Genomic DNA, 18,895 nt, shown 5'->3' on the forward strand with positions numbered 1-18,895 from the left:
TTAGCAGCCTTGAGGTGGAGACACTACAGGTGAATGGGGTAACATTAATAGATATCACCATGAAACTTCCCCAGTTCGTTAGGGTTATTATGAAAATGATGTTCATAATGGTGATCTTCTGAACATTGGATAAAGCAGGTTCAGATTTTTTTTGGCTAGCACTTTTTTTTTTATCATTCTATTAATCAGAAAATACTGTCAATAGCCATAAACATGAATAAAATGTGATATAAATCAGGCTATGAATATTTTAGTGCTACAAAAGTTGAGATCCATGGCTCAGAGTGAGAAAAAAGTCATTTTGAGAAAATGGCCTTTTAAGATAAAATTCCATACAATTGTTAAGAAACTGCAGGTGAAAAAGGGTAAAAAAAATAAAAATAAAAAAAAATAAAAAAAATTAACTAATACATGTCACTATGAAACTTCCCTAGTTGATTATTTAACCTGATTTACATTGATTTTTTTCAGGATTTTTTTCTTTCTGAAATTTTATCTTTAAATATACAATTAGGCATTATATTTGTACTAACTTTTGGTAAGTTAAGTAGAAATCTACATCTAAATGTGTATTTTGGATGCTTTCTTTCCATTAGTTTGTAAGCAAAACCACTTGATACAGCTGGGATGGTGATGTGATGTACGAGGAACAGACAGGGATTTTGTAGAGATCAACTCACGTCTTATCAAAGCGATTCAGTTCTCGACGAGGCTCTACAGTCAGCCTGATGAATGGCTGTCTTGATGTTGTCAGTGATGCTGTTCTGTGAACAGGATTTGACCCGCAGAAAGATCAGTGAGAGTTGGACTGACATTGATCTCAAGATTACAGTTTGTAATAAACTTCAGCAGAAAAAAGAGACAGGTTTGAAAATCAATAAACATTAAAAAATTAAAAACCAATAACAAAGGCAGCTCAGATAAAATCAGGATGTGCTTTCTGATAAAAGTGTGTTTTTAAAGAAGTCACTGACTCAGACAGCCTCATATCATCTGGCGAGTCGGCCCAGAGCCAGAGTGTGTTTAGTTTAGTTTTCAGCATGAACTGGAAACAACTAGACCTCTGCCCGAGGATCTCAAACTATGCAAATGTTAATAAAGGATTTAAAGGGCAAACATATAACCTGAAGCCAGGTCATGAAGAGCCTTAGGCTAATCAATAAGATCTTAAAATCAATCCTAGAGTCAAACAAACAGTCATATACCCCTTTTCCACCAATGCGACCAAAGAGTTGGAGCCTGCCCTCGAACTGCCTTGCTGGAAAGTTATAGAGTTAAACTCACACTTCTTGGTTAAAAGGATATAGCAGCTGAATTCTGTACAATCTGCAATCGTTTTTTTTTTTTGTCATTTACTTTTTATTGGTTTTTGAAATGAGCAAACAAACAATCAACATGAAGACCTATAGACAAATACAGAAAATATCAAGGAAAAAAGTAAAAGCATACAAAAGGTGATTGGAAAACACCCAAAAATAAATGAATAAATAAAATAAAAAGGGGAAAGGTACAAAGAAATGAAAGTATTCTGATCGTCCAGTCTGAGATTACTTGAAATCCGGTATTATGGTAGAGACATATGTAATCCATTTGTGCCAATTTTCAATAAATAACAATCTGCAATCGTTTTAAAGTTTTTTTTAAGACAAGAGAAGAGGCTGTTGCTGCACCCCAAGTAAGTAATATTCCTGTTGTTTGTTAATTGTAAACACATATGAAGCTACTTTACTCACTAATAAAACCCCTTTTAAAGCTATCACGCTGTTGTCTCACCAACAACTGCTCCATCTATCCACACTGAAGAAGAAGTTATGAGACAAGACCGTCCACTGCAGTACAACTTCAATAAACTATTCCACTGGGTCTTTAAACTAGAATGTTCCTAATCAAAAATGTAATTACACAGACGTATCTAAGAATACAGCTCATCCTAAAATAGAAAGTGATTACAGCCTCTCAGGGATTAATAGGTAATATATTGTACAGCCTCTCTTAACTGTGTCTCTGTGCAGCGCTGAACACTTCTTTCCATTAGTTGTTCAGGTGATTTATGGGCTGTTGTTATGGCCGAGATAAGCTTTGGTTAGATGTGACTCAGAGATCCGAGTATATACTGCATCTATAAATAATAGATTTATAAAGATAGGGTTTATAGGACTTTCATTATTGTAGCACTAGGCCCTGTGTGTGCAGCAATAACAGCAGCCTGCTCTGTTCTCCATATGTTCTTTATTGCTACCTGTAACAGAAATAAATGACCAAGAAGACCTGACATTCAAATAGAAGAAAAAATGTATATCTTTTGAAATTAATTTTAAAAAACCTGTTACTGGTTATATTTAATTAGTTTTTTAGAAGTTTGTAGAATTTGAAAAATGCTGCTACAGTATGTCCTAAAATCCTATGTTTTATAAATGCAGCCATTTATCTTGTTTCTGCTTTGTGTGAAAAAAAATGTCATGTTATTTTTGAACTGTAAATACATTAAAGAAATGGATGGATTACTAAACTAGCCTACTGGGCACAGGCACATAGTGTCAGGACTACAAAATGTCTCTCAAAGGGACACGTACCAAGCAGGAAGAGACTCAAAATGACCACATAGAAACATAACATGTCTGCAAAGAGACAGACAAAGACTACAAAGAGACCAAAACAACAACAAACAGCTGCAATGAAACCCCAAATAGACTCACAAGGACTATGAAAAGGGCAAAAACAAACAGAGACACAAAGAAACTACAAAGAGACACAAAATAACCACAAAGACACACAACATGACTACAAAGCAACACAAAGAAACTACAGAGACTCAAAATAACCATAAAGAAACACAAAACAACTACAAGAGACCACAACAATTTTACAGAGATACAAAAGATGATGGAAAATGGCAAAACAAACACAAACAGACACAAATAAACTACAAAGAGACACAAAATGACCACAAAGACACACAAAACAACTACAAAAGGGCCAAAACAATCACGAAGTGACACAAATCAACTACAAAGACATAAAACAACTACAAAGAAACTCAAAACTAATATAAGAGACCAAAACAATTAGAAAGAGATCCAAAAAGCAACAGGGTTCACAACAACTCTGAAAAGGAGCAAACAGCCATAAAGAGACAGAAAATGACTAAAGAGACGCATAAAACAACCACAAAGAGATACAAAAAAGCTGCAAAGAAACAAAAAGAGACTCACAACTAAAAAAAAAGAAGCAAAACAACCACTAAGAGACAGAAAAGGACTACAAAGAGACTAAAAAATGACTATAGATACACACAAAACAATCACAAAAAGAGGCAAAACAACCAAAGACAAAGAATAACTACAAAAACTATAAAGTCTGTGATCCTGTGTAGGAGAAAGACTTTGGCACAACATTGCCAGTGGGCTCATTGTCTCATGATCCGCCCATGCAAATAGAAAGGAGACGTCGGAGGCTTCGCTGCTGTGCACTAAACAACCTGCAGAGTCACACCTCTAACTGCCATGGGAAATATTCACAACACTTCAAGGTTACAAAGGCTCCTCCACATTCCACTGCCTCAGATGCAGCAGTTAAAACTCTAACATGTCTGACCTCCACAGGCCGGCCTCAGTAGATTCTTAATATCAAATGCTACACAGTCATTACTGGCACAACATTAAGCCATCAGAGCAGTGTGGAACACCTTATCAGCAGAAAATTAGCCATTTCAAAATACTGTTAAATAGCCAATTAGCAATTAATTACTCACTTATGAATCCTCAATGAGGTGTTAATTTGCAGATATCAGGACACCATGGACACATTGCCACAAAGTAAAATAAGAATTCCTCAATTATAATCTAGTGAATTATTGCCTTTTGTATGTGAGAATAGTTGGGAATTCTTACTCGTATTCTTTCTTAATTACAGTACTTCTCAAAATATTAAGTCAATAGCCATGTTTCCATTAAAGCTCAAGCTAAATTTTAAATGTTGCATTAAAGAAAATATGAGTTAGAGACGTTTCCATCAACTGGTTTAAAGCGAATAAACAAAGCTGCAATAACATATTTTGGTCAGAAGACGGCAGTGTAATGTTTTGCTGTGGGCTAATCCCTCAAAAAACAGTAAAAGAAGTAGAGATTACGCGATAGAGAAAAAACCACATACTAGAGGTAGCAACCTCTGAAAACATTGGCCACCCATGAGAGAATATAGAGAGAAGTATTCAGTAATTGGATTCAAATGGGCAACTTATATTTGTTCTTTCATGTCAGCTCGGAAACATCTGATCAGTCATGTCAGTTAAATGTTCGCTACATAAGAAAAAAAAAACCTCAAGTGAGCGTAGAAACCTTTATGCACATTTTCAAGTTTTGTTGAATTTTGGTGTTCACATAAAGCTTTTCAAATCATGCAAATCTTCAAAATGCGCATAGAAATTTGTTGATTGAAACACGACTATTGACTATAATTTGTCCATACAAGCAGGATTTACCTGTCCTCTGTTTGATGACATGCAGGTAGTCTGTTAGCCGTGAGCGCACATCTGTCAAACATCTGCAAGGAGAGCAGGAAGCAGCTGAAGTGCAGAGCAGCAGACGGGCTCTTGTCATTTGCACAGCATCTCTTGTCATTACACTGATCAATACAGAGCAAACATCAGAACCCAAAATGATTGTCAGGGCACAGAAACAGCAAACAAGCAGCACTGGTTGCTGTGGTTGTCAATGCAGCACATGAAATAACACCAAGCAGCATCTCCAGTCTCCAGCGAGTTCTGGGAAAATATCAAAGTGAACTTTTTCTACAGCTTTTTCTTTGGTGTTCACTGCAGACTGATCTCCCTCCTGGAGACAGGCCGGCTTCTCCACAGAGTCTTTGTTCACCCATAAGACAGGACAGCATGATCACTTGGAGCTTGCTGTAAGTCCAGGATTAGAAATCTAAACTTTTTAGGGCAGAGTGCTGCAGAGGCGCCAACCAGCCTTCCACCCCAAGAGGCTGATAAATGTGATTAATTCTTAAATATATTACATGAACAGTTATTTGATTAGTCATTTGCATTTACCACAAGAGCTCTTCCAGCACTCAAACGTCTGCAGTACTTCTCAAAGCCCCTTTTCCCCACTGTTGGTGCTGCACAGTCTGCTGCAGCTTGCACATCTTTAGAAATTAAAGATGATATTTGCATTGCTCTATAAACAGCCATCAAACTAAACAAACACTCACAGAGAGCCCCGCCGTCTCACAGAATACACACACTCAAATTTGATTGGATTGGGTTTTTACACCTGCAAAATATTAGAGGGTAAAAAGCTCTTATCTGAACCCTTGACAACTTCTCCGTGAAGTGTTCCAGGTGCACATAAATATTCATGATCTACTTATTTTGTTTATTCTTAATTTTAGGGTAAAATCTATAACTATGCCATGGAAAATTATGTTTGTAAGGATTCGTTTTACTTGAAGAGCTGCGCTTGGTTCCAGTGAACAAAAAAAGAAAACTATATTGGCTATATACATTTTTAGTTACAGGCGCAGCTATAGAAATGTTTAGGGATGCACCGTTCATTGGCCTACCAATACCGATATGATAAAATCACTGTAGTTTATAATGTAAGTGTCACAAAAGTTTTGTGCTTTTTTGGTTATTTGGAGTATGACTCAAACAGCAGCAGCTAACATGTTTATACTGCAGCTGTGATTCAGAGAAGAAGCTGATTGGACAAGACTCTGGCATGATGTAAGAGGGCAATGGGTGCCATATTTATGTTTGGTTTGTTTATAGATAAATATGAAAGAAACTGTCTGCCATGGGATGGCAAGTAAGTAAGAAATGTGTCTTCTGTAACACACTAATGACTAACTGGTAGAGTGCATACCACTAAGGCTGAGTCCTTGATGTAGTGGACCCGAGTTCAAATCTAGCCGAGATCCCTTTCACATAAAAAATGTTTTTTGTTGGGCTATGCAATATTAAAAGCTGCTTTATAAATGTGTATGATCTAATTTGCGCGCTCACTCAAAGATTTAAGTCTTATGAAATGCTGGATTACTTAAAACATTTTTATTATAATGAGGACTTCTTTGTTTACGCAGCACAAAAGGGGGGAATAAATGACAACAAAAACAAAAAAAGACATCAGTATAAGCCATCAGCCAACCTGTTACTTGAAACATCTGTATCACAATATTATTGTCCCCAAGATTGAATAGCCTTGGTGCAGAAGTTCATATAGACGTTCGTTATTTCAGACTGAGAAAACAGAGCTGATTTTGTTGCCTTGCACCTGGTATGCATTATTAAAGTTTGCAACCACGAGCAGAGGGCTGACATGTCCTTGCTTTGAAGCAACAGGGAGTCAGGAATCGTTTGAGAGGAAAACAGCATGGATTAAAATTTGATTTTTAAAGTGGAAGGCCATGATAAGTGCTGGTCTGCACTGTGAGCTGTGGTGGTTTCATTGGGTCTTTTGCAGGTGATTTGTTAAAAATAGTCTTGGAATCAAATTGATTTGCTATAAAAAGACACGTTACAATCACACTGTCCAAACTGTATCTGTGTATGACAAAAGAAGAAATGAAATATTTGTACAAAGTCTTTTATTATGCATAAATATGTAACAAACCATAACAGTTTCTAAATTCTGTACACTTTTTTACACAACTGCTTGTGGTTAATACAGAAATTGCTATCATCATAATATCACAACACTGCTGGAAACCCACTAATTGCATAGATAGAAAATAAGCACCTTCTCTGAAAAGTAAACTGATACTGTAAACATCAGTGGTTAAATTTGGGAGATAATAGCTTATCTGAAAAATTCGGAACGCCTCAAATGTTTTCTGGCCTCAAACCTTGGCGGGCTGATTTGTATTCAGAGCACTCCAAACTAGAATTGGCATGTTATACCTCCAAGTGACCCCCCTCCTTCTCCTCCACGCGCATGGAAAGTTTTCAAAACTAGCAGGGATTGAGTGGGCTGTGTGCTTGCTACATGAAACAAAAGTCTTCAGTCCAGTAAATCAATTTGTACCATAATCCAGGGATTGATTAATTCTGAATAATAACCAAGGACTTGACTGACAGATAGTACTTTTTTTGTTTGAAAATCAATTAAAAAGGACAATATCCAAGTAAAACCAATTGTGAGTCTGAGAGCTCCTGGACAACAGCACATCCCCAAATATCACTCAATAGCACAGAACAAGTGGATACTGAAGCATCCACACATGAATCAGTCAGTCAAATCAATGACGGAGCTGAAAAAAAGGTGAGAAAATGTTGCAAAAATCATTTTGCGAGGAAAGCTGATGACAGTGTTGCATTTTGACAGTGAAGAGTCAATACTAGAATGCAAACATGGCAAAAAAGATCCTCCCTAGTGATGCTGGAGGCTGTTTATGATACCCAAAGCTTTCTGTTCCAAGATGCAATGAGTCGCTATTTCAGCCAGTCAGGAACGAAACAATGCAATTAAGCTTTGTGGCGTAACCTGATAAGCCATCCAATTATTCTGCAGCGGGTGTCATGACAACGACACTGAGCCCCCCCTCCACCCTGCTACCTCCCGCCTCAGTCATGATGCCATGAATACAGAGAGAAGCACCACTTCAGCCAAAAAAATAATATCCTCTCGACAGGGAACGCCACGGGAGCGGTACGATAAAAATAATTAGGAAGAGCTATAATTTGTCTATAATAACATTTAGGATGTGTTTGGTGCAGTTACAAGAAGAAACATGTGTGAAACAGGTGATTAGTGACTCGAGAACAGGACTTTATAATTGTATACTGGGTAACAAACGGCTATTCTGAAAAAATAAAGCAGCTCCTGCCATAATAAAAAAACACACACATTTGTACAAATTGTCTAACCTAATGCAAAACATACAAGCATCTACACATTCACATCTCAACAAGAGTGATAATTATTTTAAATAACCACCTGTGTGAAGCCCTGATTCTATCTGCCCTACTTCCTTTATAATGATACACTATGCATACATAAATTACACAGCTCTGACATTGAAAAAATACAGCTTATGGAAATAGGTTTCTTTTCTTCTAACAGTTCAATTGTCCCTGTGACCTTACATCACTATTCTTTAACAATAACATCTTTATGTACAGTGGGAGCTGACTGACGGAGGAGAATGAAAAAGAGTCATTGTATTTTGGTTACGTAAGCCATATTCATATACGGCAACATGAAATGAAATGGATTGTTATGGGAGCGTCAGCCTTTTTCTGTGAGAGAAAGGTTTGCTGTTGTATAGTGTGGTAAAGATTGTGTTTTCTATACTTTACATATATAATCTATTGACAATTGTTAACATAAAGCCAGCGAGCACAAGGGTTATCGATGGATTGTACATTTTGATTATTGAATCATCCACATTTCTCATAATAGTAAGACAGTCTTTGGATTCCAGATTTAAAATAACACAAAGATTTGTTTACCTTAGGGGAACACCATTGATTTTAATGGGAAGTTTAGTTTGCTCATCATTCTGTGGCTTCTAGGACAGCATACAGAGTGTTGCAGGGATGATGTATATTTGTAGGCAAACCCCAAAATTAGTATCATACTTGTCCCCCAGAAAGCCAATAGGATTTTTCCATAGGTTTTTGGATCATTGCAGAAAATAAGTTCTGTGGAAAACAAGTTTAAGATGCTTGTTTTCTTCAGCATGAAAATCTTACAAAGAAGCAGTGTTGAAAACTATACAGATCTCTTACTTAAGTAAAAGTACTTATACCACACTGTGAAATTACTCCACTACTAGTGAAAGTCCTGCATTCAAACCTTAACTCAGTAAAAGTACAATAGTATCAACATTAAAATGTACTTAAAGTATCAAAAGTTAAAAGTTCTTATTATGCAGAATGGACCCTCTCAGATTGTTAAATATATTCTAAATATATTACTGGATTTTTATTATTGATGTTAGAAGCATTTTGATTTTGTAAAGATATGACTAACTTTAACTACTTTTTTTTATACTGTTGTGAGGTTTAATTTGAAAGAAAAAAAAAGTCTTATTTATCATGTTTTTCATGTTAAATCTTGACCTGAAAATTAACTAAAGCTGTCAGCTAAATGTAGTGGAGTAAAACGTACAATATTTGCCTCTAAATGTAGTGGAGTAGAAGTATAAAGTTACATAAAATGGAAATACTCAAGTAAAGTACACATACCTGTAAACTGTACTTAAGTACAGTACTTGAGTAAATGTACTTGGTTACATTCCACCACTGCAAATAAACACCACTTTTATGATTTTTGAAGCGTAATGGCAATCACAGAAGTAAAAAACTGATAACAGGCTATAAAGGAATTATAGCACATAGCATGAGCCCAACGTCACCACCACTAAACTGATGTTTAATGGGCAAAACAACCTTTGTAGTCACATGTAGCCACTTGTTGGCAACCACCAACTTGCAAACGCTTCAAAAAGTGGGTTGTTTTTGATGTATTTTATGTTTGTAGAGCAATGCGTGAAAATTTCCTAAGCATCTAACCAAAAAACCCATTCAAAAAAACCCATTGATCGAGGGAACCAGACTAATTTCTGCCTTTTAAGACTCATTCCTGCAACTCCATACTGCAAAAATAGCTGATGATGTCATAGGAATTATTTTCTTTATTTTTAAGTCAAAGTCTGTCTAACAAACCAGAAGGACACTGGATACTGGATAATGTGGATGTCTAATAAAAGACACTATACAATTGCATTATGGGGAATGTAGGATCCAGTGTTTTGGGGGGTTTGTCCCATACTATGGAGTACAGATGAGGATATCTCAGCCTCTGATGCTTTAATTTTTACCATTCTTTTTGTAAGCTGTCTCTTCTGAAACCCCCAACATTATGGGAGTACAATAATAAACCACAGGAGAACCCCTTTAAATGCCAAACTGTAGTTGTCAAGTGCTCTGGTTTGCTGAATGCACTGTTTTAACCCCAATAATGAGACTGAAGCCTAAATGTGTGGTACAGAGCAAAACCAAGCTTCTCACAACCCCAAATGTCCTTCATCAGCAGATAATGTCAGTCAGTTGTCATGGTGATGGTTTGGTTAATCAGGTTTTTAATTTCAAGGTCGCCTACTGTAATTCTACAGCACAGGGACATGCAAGCTGTAGTCCCTTTAGTTTACACAAGAAAAAACTAATTTATAATGAAGTGCGGAGGAGTTTTACAGCCTGAGGAGAGAAGCTGCTCTGTAGTCTGGTTGTACGACAGCAGAAACTTTTGCGTCACCTGCCAGATGGCAGCAGGGTGAACAGGCTGGGTATTGTATTTTAGTATCCTTTGGGCTCATACTACGGATGCTCATGCTGGTGAAGTTTTTCTTTATTCAAATCGAGGGTCTGAGGTCATAGGGAGTCATGTGCTGTACAGATTGTAAAAAAAGCCAAATTTGAAATTTTTATATCGGGCCGTATCAATAAAAAGACAATATTTTTATAATTAGATACCACCTCCACATTATATAACAATCTTCATGATAACTGAACAAACCCTGCTGAAGAAGGCCAAGAGATGTGGTTTACTCCTGAATACAGAGCAGGCCTTCATGTTCAGGTTCATGTTTGATTTGTTGGTAATAAAATGTATGTGTGTAAATGTTAGAAACATTTCCTTCCTTTTTGTTGCAATTGATAAAAAGAAGACACATGGGTACACACATGCTGCTTAATTCTTTAAAAAAAACTGCTTGAATGAAACCAACAAGCTGAGTGATGAATGCATAATTCATCAAATATCACGACTGAAGATTTGTAGCAGCTTGGCTGGTGAACTCCAACACTGGACCGCCTCCAGTGACTGCTGAGACCGGCAGCTGTTTCTCCGATGAGCAGACGAGAAGATCAGAGAGATTTCACATTGTTAGACAGAGACAACAGCCTTCTATGTACACACATATCTGGACTTCTGGATGCTCCAAAAATCTTCAACAGAATATCATATGAATCCTTTGTAGAAATGTCTTGCAGTGCTGTGTTGCACAACGTGTGCTCCGACTTTCATCTGGCAGTTTGTGAGAGTTTGAATGTGGCAGGAAACGGTTGAAGATGGCTGTTTACACTGAGGGAGCTTTGTTGACTGTCAGTCGGAAATAGCAGTTTATAATATCAGGGTATCCATTCTGGTTTCTCTGCAGCAGCCACGAAAAAAAAAATCAAACAAACCTTTTCTGATTCAGGTTGTGCACTGGGAAGTGTGATCTGTTTCGCTGTCTTTTCAAGTGATGTATGCCGTTTGTTGTTGGTCCTGGGGCCTGAGGGGGATGATTTCCGTCTAATTTCTGTGGCTCCGCAAGTTGGGCAGCTATTGCCGGTGTGTGTTATTCAGACTCATTGTTGCAGATAAACAACAGATTCTCGTCAGAGACCTCCCGGAGACTCAGAGCTGCATTGTCAGAGACGGGTTCGGAGCGGGACTCGGCCAGTCTGACAGAGACAGAAAGAGAGAAGGAGGGAAGATAATATTGCTGCAAACATCAGAGGAAGTCAATATTTATTCGTCACAAGATTTCACAGGATATGCAAAGGTTAAAAGGAATAAAAGAAGAAAGGAGACATGTAGAATGACAGGAATAACTGTGAATGAGAGGGAGGGCAAACAGAGAGACAGACAGGTGGAGAATTACCGTCTCTACGACTTCACTTACACATACAAGCAAATGATAACGACAAAGTGAATGAAACCACAACTTTCTGCAAAATATCTGATGCAAAAAGAAATGGAAAGACCATCTATGACAAAATCAAGTCAAAATTTTGAACTAAGATAAAGATATCAATCAATGTTTCACAAGAAAAATACAGAAGATTTAAAAATTCTTAATATATCTATATATTTTTTGTTAATTCATTAGTAATTAAAAAAGGGGGGGTCCTCACTAAACTAAACCAAAGTTTGACCTGCTTTGTTTATAGTCCACATCAAAAAAGCTGTTTTTAGTCCTCCAAAAAAATATTTTGGGGAACTGCAAAACATACTTGAGCATTAAAATAAAGGTAATTTTGGAATCTCTTTCTGCAGATGAAGCATACCGGTAAGTCAGCAACATTGCCTTTGAAAGTCAAGAAATCTGTCCATGCATTGTTAGATTATTTATTCTTCTCCAATACTTCTTTCTTCTGGATTGAGAATCCATAGCTAGTCTAGCTATTGAAACTCTTGACTGCTATTTAGGTTTGCCAAGATTAGAGGATAAGGCCAGACCTGAATAGGCTGTGACACAACTTTAAGTTGACTGAATTGTGGAAACTTTTTGTAACAACTTTGCATTACAATTACAATTGGAGAATTTAGGAATCACTTTTATCCTACAACAATGATCAACAAACAGAAAATGTTAACAAAAATGTGAGGGCTACAGAGAGCCACTGACAAGGGGCTAAAGAGCTGCAGGTTGTCTATCCCTGTTCCAGATATATAACAGGTTGGATGACTTGAATGTGGCTTTATAAATCATGTGTACATTTCCTGCACAGGTAGAGTCATAGATGTGCTCATCAGAAAGGATCCACGGATGAGAACCACTGATTTAGATTATTTGTAGTGCAAAAATAAAACAGCACTGTACAGAAATGAGGCCTCATGCAACATACAACATGAAACATGTAAGTAGCATGCTGGTTACATCACTTACCAGTGTCCATCTCCTCTACTTCCATGTTGCTGCATGCCAAGTAAAAGACAGAGGAAATCATGACTATGTGACTCATTAGTAAAGGTGAACATATGCTAAAACACTCGCTTCACAGAAACAGCACCAACACGATAACACCTGTACATTCATGTGCTGTCCCGGTGCCAGCATGCATAAAGAAACACTCAAAGAAGCTTAAAATGACTCCAGCAAAAAAAGAACTCATCCTATTTAGATGAGGTTGAATTATTTAAGTGCCTCAGAATGAAACAGACAGTTACATAACGGTCATTTGTACTCCACGGTCACCTTTCATTTAAGAAATCTTATATTCAATCAAAAAAATTTAATTAAAGCCATGTCAGATGAAGTTGATGTCAATAGATGTGGGCACTTATTGCCCTGATTATAAGCACAGAGCCTCAACTTAAATTACTACCTTCTATTCTGACAATTAGATTTTTTGTCAGAGGGGTTTAAACCCTGACCTGCACTGACACAGGTAATTAGAAATAATTCAACTGGCTGCGTCGGTCGTAGCTCAAGTTAAAAGACTGCTACCAACATACACACGAGTGGAATAAAGCTGTTTAAAGTGAACCACCAACACACTCATCTTTAAATTCACATGTTGTCTTAAAGAGAAAAGCAGGACGATGGGAGGCCCGGTAATCGCAGTTTTCTGTATGAGAGATAACTGACAAGTAACAAACCTAAAGGATAAAAAGAAAACCTTCCTCTTGAGTTTTTTTCCAATGTGTGTGTCAGCTAGTTACCATCTAATTCCTATTTGAAGGTTTTATGTTATAAGCTGCACAAAGCTGTTAAAAGTCCCGATCAGTTGAGGACAAAACGGTTCACAGCTGTCACTTTTGGGAAGGTTAAAGATTATAAGTTACCCTGCGGAAAAAAAATAGTATTACTATTTTAAGGAAATGCAACTCATCTGACCTTTTTCTTAGTTTTCTAAAATAAGTTTTAAACTGGGAAATAAAGCTGAAATTTTTCAAACCAGCCAGGTCACAACAGGTCACAATAGTGACCTGTTGTGACCATTCTAACATATTGTAACATTCAAGGTCACAACAGTGTTCAGAAGGAAATATTGATAAATTTCCAGCACTGAAAGGAGTTGTTGTCTGACAACACCAGCCTTAGGGTGGTCGGATGTTCACAGGGATGGTGGACTGTTGTTGTTGAGCAACACATTGATTTCATTGGCAGACAAGTGGCAGTGCAAATTCAAAGAAAATTAATAATGATGCTCACAATTTGAGCACATTCTGCCGTGCCATTCACTTCTGCAGTGAATGGAGTTAGTCTGGACGTGGGGACAGTAAAGTTATCCTACTCTTAATGGTGTTACACCCAAATTAGGGGTGGTCTGATGGACAACACCATCGTCCATGGCTGATTTTACGACTGCAACTGAAGGTGCATAGCCTGGCTAACGCCAGACTATATCACAAATGAGATATAGTCTGGAGACCATCTATTCATTTTTTCGTAGAGGAGGCGTGGTTTACGATCGTCCAGAGCAGTTTATTGGGCGCCACGAATGTCTATCATAAGCGTCTGTACGTAGCTCTTAGCCACTCGTATCAGTTATACCAGATGACGTATGTAGAGCGACAGAAATTCGACGAGGAAGCATCGAGGAAGAAGACGACTGATTTTTACACAATGGCGCCGAACGGTTATTGCCGCTTGTGCAAGATATATATGAAGGAAGAACTATCTAGAACACTGTCTACACCTAGATCGAAAGAAAGCTTTGCGTCTGCTGCAGCCATGTTGGATCCGTAAGCAAACTACAAGCTTCCGTCTGTCGAATAGTAAGCGTCATACGGAAAACGACACCATGCCACCTTGCAGTTTCGAAACAAAATCGAGCGAAGGCAGCATGGGTATACCCAGGGTAGAAGGTGCACACTCTGGCCTTCACATCAACAAATCTAGAGTTGAAAATAATTACTTCAGACTAATTAAAAGAATGGATGGATGGATGGATGGATGATGATTCTCAATGGTTGATATAGCCCCTGGAGTGTGTTTTGTGTCCATATGATTTGATCAGGTTGGATGACTGATCATCACTAAATTGGCATCACTTTATGCCAATTTAGAAGACATCGCCTAACCCTAACCCAAATTTGTTCCAATACCCCCAGTGTTGAGGTCAGCATTTGCAAAAAGACATTACTGCAAAACTGTAATATTTTTGCTGAAAAGTATATATTCAGCTGTAACCACTTTGTTATCACCAAGATCTCGATTAGCAACTATACGTTAATAAAAGTTACTGTAACAGATTACATTTAGGCCAACATTTATTTTATTTAATTAGGTCACTGGAAAAGTCAGGTCCATTAGGTCAATGGAAAGTCAATCTATGATATGACTGAATACAAACTTCAAAACTTTGAACTAAGATCAGGAGTCAATCACTGTTGCACAAGAACAATTCAGAAGAATTCAAAATATGTCTCTATGTTTTTGTTCAAATCACTCATTTAAGTTCATTTTTTAACAACAAAAGGATAGTTAAAAGCAAAGGATGACAAGCTTTATAGTCCAGATCAAACGAGACATTTTTGGCTCCCCAACAGTTTCTCACAACTAGTTACTCCTCAACACTGACGACTGTGGCCAGGGAACACGATTTCGACAACATAAGCAATCTCCCATGAGATCTTCAGAAACATAGTCCGTAAAATGCTGACTCGCTGCTTTTGGATCAGAGTAAAAATCTAGAGCAAGGCATGGCAGTAGTAACTGAACATTAAGGTACTCAGAGACACAGACCTCTCAGCCCTCCTCTGCTGATCCCAAAGTCACATGTGACACTGAAGAGACCTGACAGCCATGACAACTCATTGTGATCCAGTCTTCCACGTTTCAGGACAGATCTTATCCTCCTCTCGCTGCAGCAAAGCCCGACATCCTCGCTGACCTCTGCAGAGGTTTACTCTAACACTCACAGAGATCCTGTAGCATTACTCTGGGATGTCAAACTTAGATCTAAGTGTTCCACCTTCTTTCATTTGACATCCACACTTGAGGTCAGTATTTCTTCCTCCCTGATGAGAACCGCCTCAAGGATCGGATCATCCTCTGATCTGCCTCCACACGCAGCCAGCTTCTACACACTCTTCTGTGTATCAGCTCTGCCTCTCATTTACCCATTTGCTTTATCCAAAGCTCTGCATGCTCCAACACAACAAACAGATCTATTAGCCGCAGGCAGCACAACTTAATGAGTTGCGATCTCTTTAATGTGTGAGGCAGCATCCCTCCGCCGCTGCTCTCCCTTTGTGGAGGGATAATACAGCACTGCAGGACACATACACGCATTTTAGCTGGTAATATAAGAAAATGAAAAGTCATGCAGACACTCGGTGGACTGTCTGCCCTACATTCCTCACAGTTTGTTGTGCATGGAGGGACATTATCAAAGCGTATGTCAGAGGGACCAAGTGTACAACGTTACAAGTGTTTAAGCACATCATTTTTCTCTGCAGAAGTCTCACGGGCATGAAGTGACAATTTCACAGACCGTCACACTCTTAGAGTAAATAAAAAGTGTTGCATTGTAATACTAGTTCAGAGATGAAATGTTGATGCACTGTGGAGTGCCCGTCCTGGTTTCAGTTACTGTGTTACCGACAGCTCTGTCAGGAGACGCAGCGATCATGTTGCTAGTGAAGGAAATTATCATCACTTCTGATGTCTGCAATGGTTCAAGAGCGCCACAGTGATGTCACACGAGTTCAGGCTGCTCACTGCTTACACATGATGACCCCCTTGAAAACGAGATTGACGATCTCAAGGGGTTTATCATAAAAATACAATTTCTTATGATTTATCTAGTCAATCAGTTACGTGTTTAATAGTATTCACATGCATTGTTATACAATGGTATGTGATATTAATTATGAGCAAATCAAACAAATGGAGTGCTTTAGCAAAACTGGGCCATTGTATGAACATTATGTGATTTTTGATGCTAGGTGTCTCTCAATCAAAACAAAAACAAAGATGAGGCTGTAAGTACTGATTATTTTTATTGTTGATTGATCTGTCGATTATTTTTTTTTGATTAATGTATTAGTTCTTTGGTCTATAAAGTGTCAGAAAATTGTGAAAAATGTCAATCAATGCCCACGTTGGCATTCTAAAAATGTTTTTCTTTGTCCACAACTCAAAGATACTTACTGTACTGTTTACTGTCATAAATTAGTAACAGAAACAGAAAATATTCATGTCGAAGAAAACAGTAATCTAAGTAATTTAACCTCCTTTTTCTCAACCCCCCCCCCACCCAAAAAAACAAACAAACAACAACAACTGATTAATCAATCATCAAAATAGTTGTCATCAATCATCAAAATAATTATATAATTAAGTCATGTGGGATCATGGGAGTTGTTGTCTTTGTTGCTGCAGACAAAAACTGATGTGACTCGGCCAGAAATAATGTTCATGTACAAGTTAACATATTAAAGTACATTATATTTAGTCACATTCATTTATGCTCTCTTATGAAATAGCCGGAAGTAACGCTAAATTACTCACTTGAAGCATTAAATGAGTCAACTACCCATACAGCTGCTGTAGCTAACAGTAAGTGGTGGAATAATTTGTAGCTGAATAGCTCAGCACTGTTACACTATCAAACGTCAGAACTATTAGACTACAAATAACTTAATAAAGCGTGTTGAACAAGGTTATAATGTTACTGTATGCATTAGCTTAGTGGCTGGCATGAACAACTTGTCATAGCAGCACATTATCAGCTGGATCATTATTAAAATATATCAACAAATAAGATCTCCACTTGTTTAATGTGATGTGCAAAATGGCACCAATTAATTTGAACAAAATGATTCTGTGTGGCAGAAAAATACTGTATTACTATAAATGAGTATAATTCAGTGACATTGTATGATTTACAGTCACTCTCTGCCACATCATCTGGTGTTTACTATGTTTCACTGGATGTTAAACACACTGTTATTTTTGAATAAAACACAGATTTCTCTAGATTCGAACATTGTTAGAAACATTTGGGATAATGTAAGTACACAAGCTATTTTAGATATTTTATGCAACAATGTTACATATTATATCTCTAACGTAAATCTAGTATACAAGGTGGTTGATTAACTCATCTCCATCTACTGGAAATGGCCATTTATTTTGCTTTAATTAGAGCTGACAGCTGCTCCACTTGAAAGCTGCCTTGTTACATTCAGCTATAGTTTAATGAGACACCAGAGCTTTACAACACCTACAGTAACTACAGCCATTTGTTATGTTATGTTTTGACATTTTCTTGTTGGCATTTATATAAATCTATGAAACCCTATGAAAGTTGTCATAATTTAAAACCCATCACCAGGCAATGATAACTTACACAAATATATTTATGAGCATCATAAAAAGTTCCCACACGATGGATCTGTAACCTTGACACAGTTGTTTTCATACATCAGCTCATTGCCATGCATGTAATGTCAGCTTTCTGCATGGACTTACCTGAGAGGAGGAGACTTTTGCATGTCCCCGTCTGTGTCTGTCTGTGTGTGTGAATTTCAATAAAAATTTGTGTCAGTCAATGTGTCAAGTGAAGTTTTCTTATTCAAAAAGAGTCTGAAAGGCCGCTGACAGCTGACCATCACCCTCAGTGCAACTGTCATCCTCTAAATTTGCTCGACAGCATTCAAAATGTGATCTGATACTGTTTAGAACTGGAATCAAGCTAAAAATAGTGTCATGAATGTGGTTTTCTTGGGGGAAAACTTTTATGTATTTTGTGCACAGTAATAATCGCCTTTCATAAATCAACAAATAAATCCCCAGAGTTCAGTGGACTTGCAGTCCAATGCAAAGGTTACCTTGAGAACGGATCATCCAGTCCATCCTCCACGTCCTGTTGGGACATGAACAATATGAATCAATACACACATTCATTATTTCACATTAAAATCCTGCTTCTGTGCTTCACTGAGTCAGCAATTTGTCACAACTTGTTTCATTCAAGTGAAACACAAATTCATTTATGAGCTAAAAAAATCAAATACTGCAAAAGACAGATTTCTTACATGCACTTTTTGTGACCGTATAACAATATTGCATGATGCAAGTTTGAAAACCAGTGGATTAAATAGAGAGATTGCTCTTAGTTCACTGCACTAGTTTGGGAGAGCAAGCAATAAATGTAAATTTATACTAA

General features: G+C 37.5%; 1 protein-coding gene across 1 annotated transcript in view; it reads right to left on the reverse strand.

Moving 5' to 3' along the window:
• Positions 1 to 10,688: 10,688 nt before the first annotated feature.
• The window catches only part of si:dkey-71h2.2 (low density lipoprotein receptor adapter protein 1), a 56,087-nt gene continuing 47,880 nt past the window's right edge, over positions 10,689 to 18,895 (reverse strand). The window contains exons 8-9 of the mRNA XM_059357079.1: positions 18,558 to 18,592; positions 10,689 to 11,452 (exon numbers count right to left, since the gene is read on the reverse strand). Coding sequence (XP_059213062.1) covers positions 11,347 to 11,452; positions 18,558 to 18,592 — 141 coding nt within the window. The 3' untranslated portion in view covers positions 10,689 to 11,346. The remainder of the gene's footprint in view (positions 11,453 to 18,557; positions 18,593 to 18,895) is intronic.

The sequence above is a fragment of the Centropristis striata genome, chromosome 18 (genome assembly GCF_030273125.1).
Source record: "Centropristis striata isolate RG_2023a ecotype Rhode Island chromosome 18, C.striata_1.0, whole genome shotgun sequence".
NCBI classification, from domain to species: Eukaryota; Metazoa; Chordata; class Actinopteri; order Perciformes; family Serranidae; genus Centropristis; species Centropristis striata.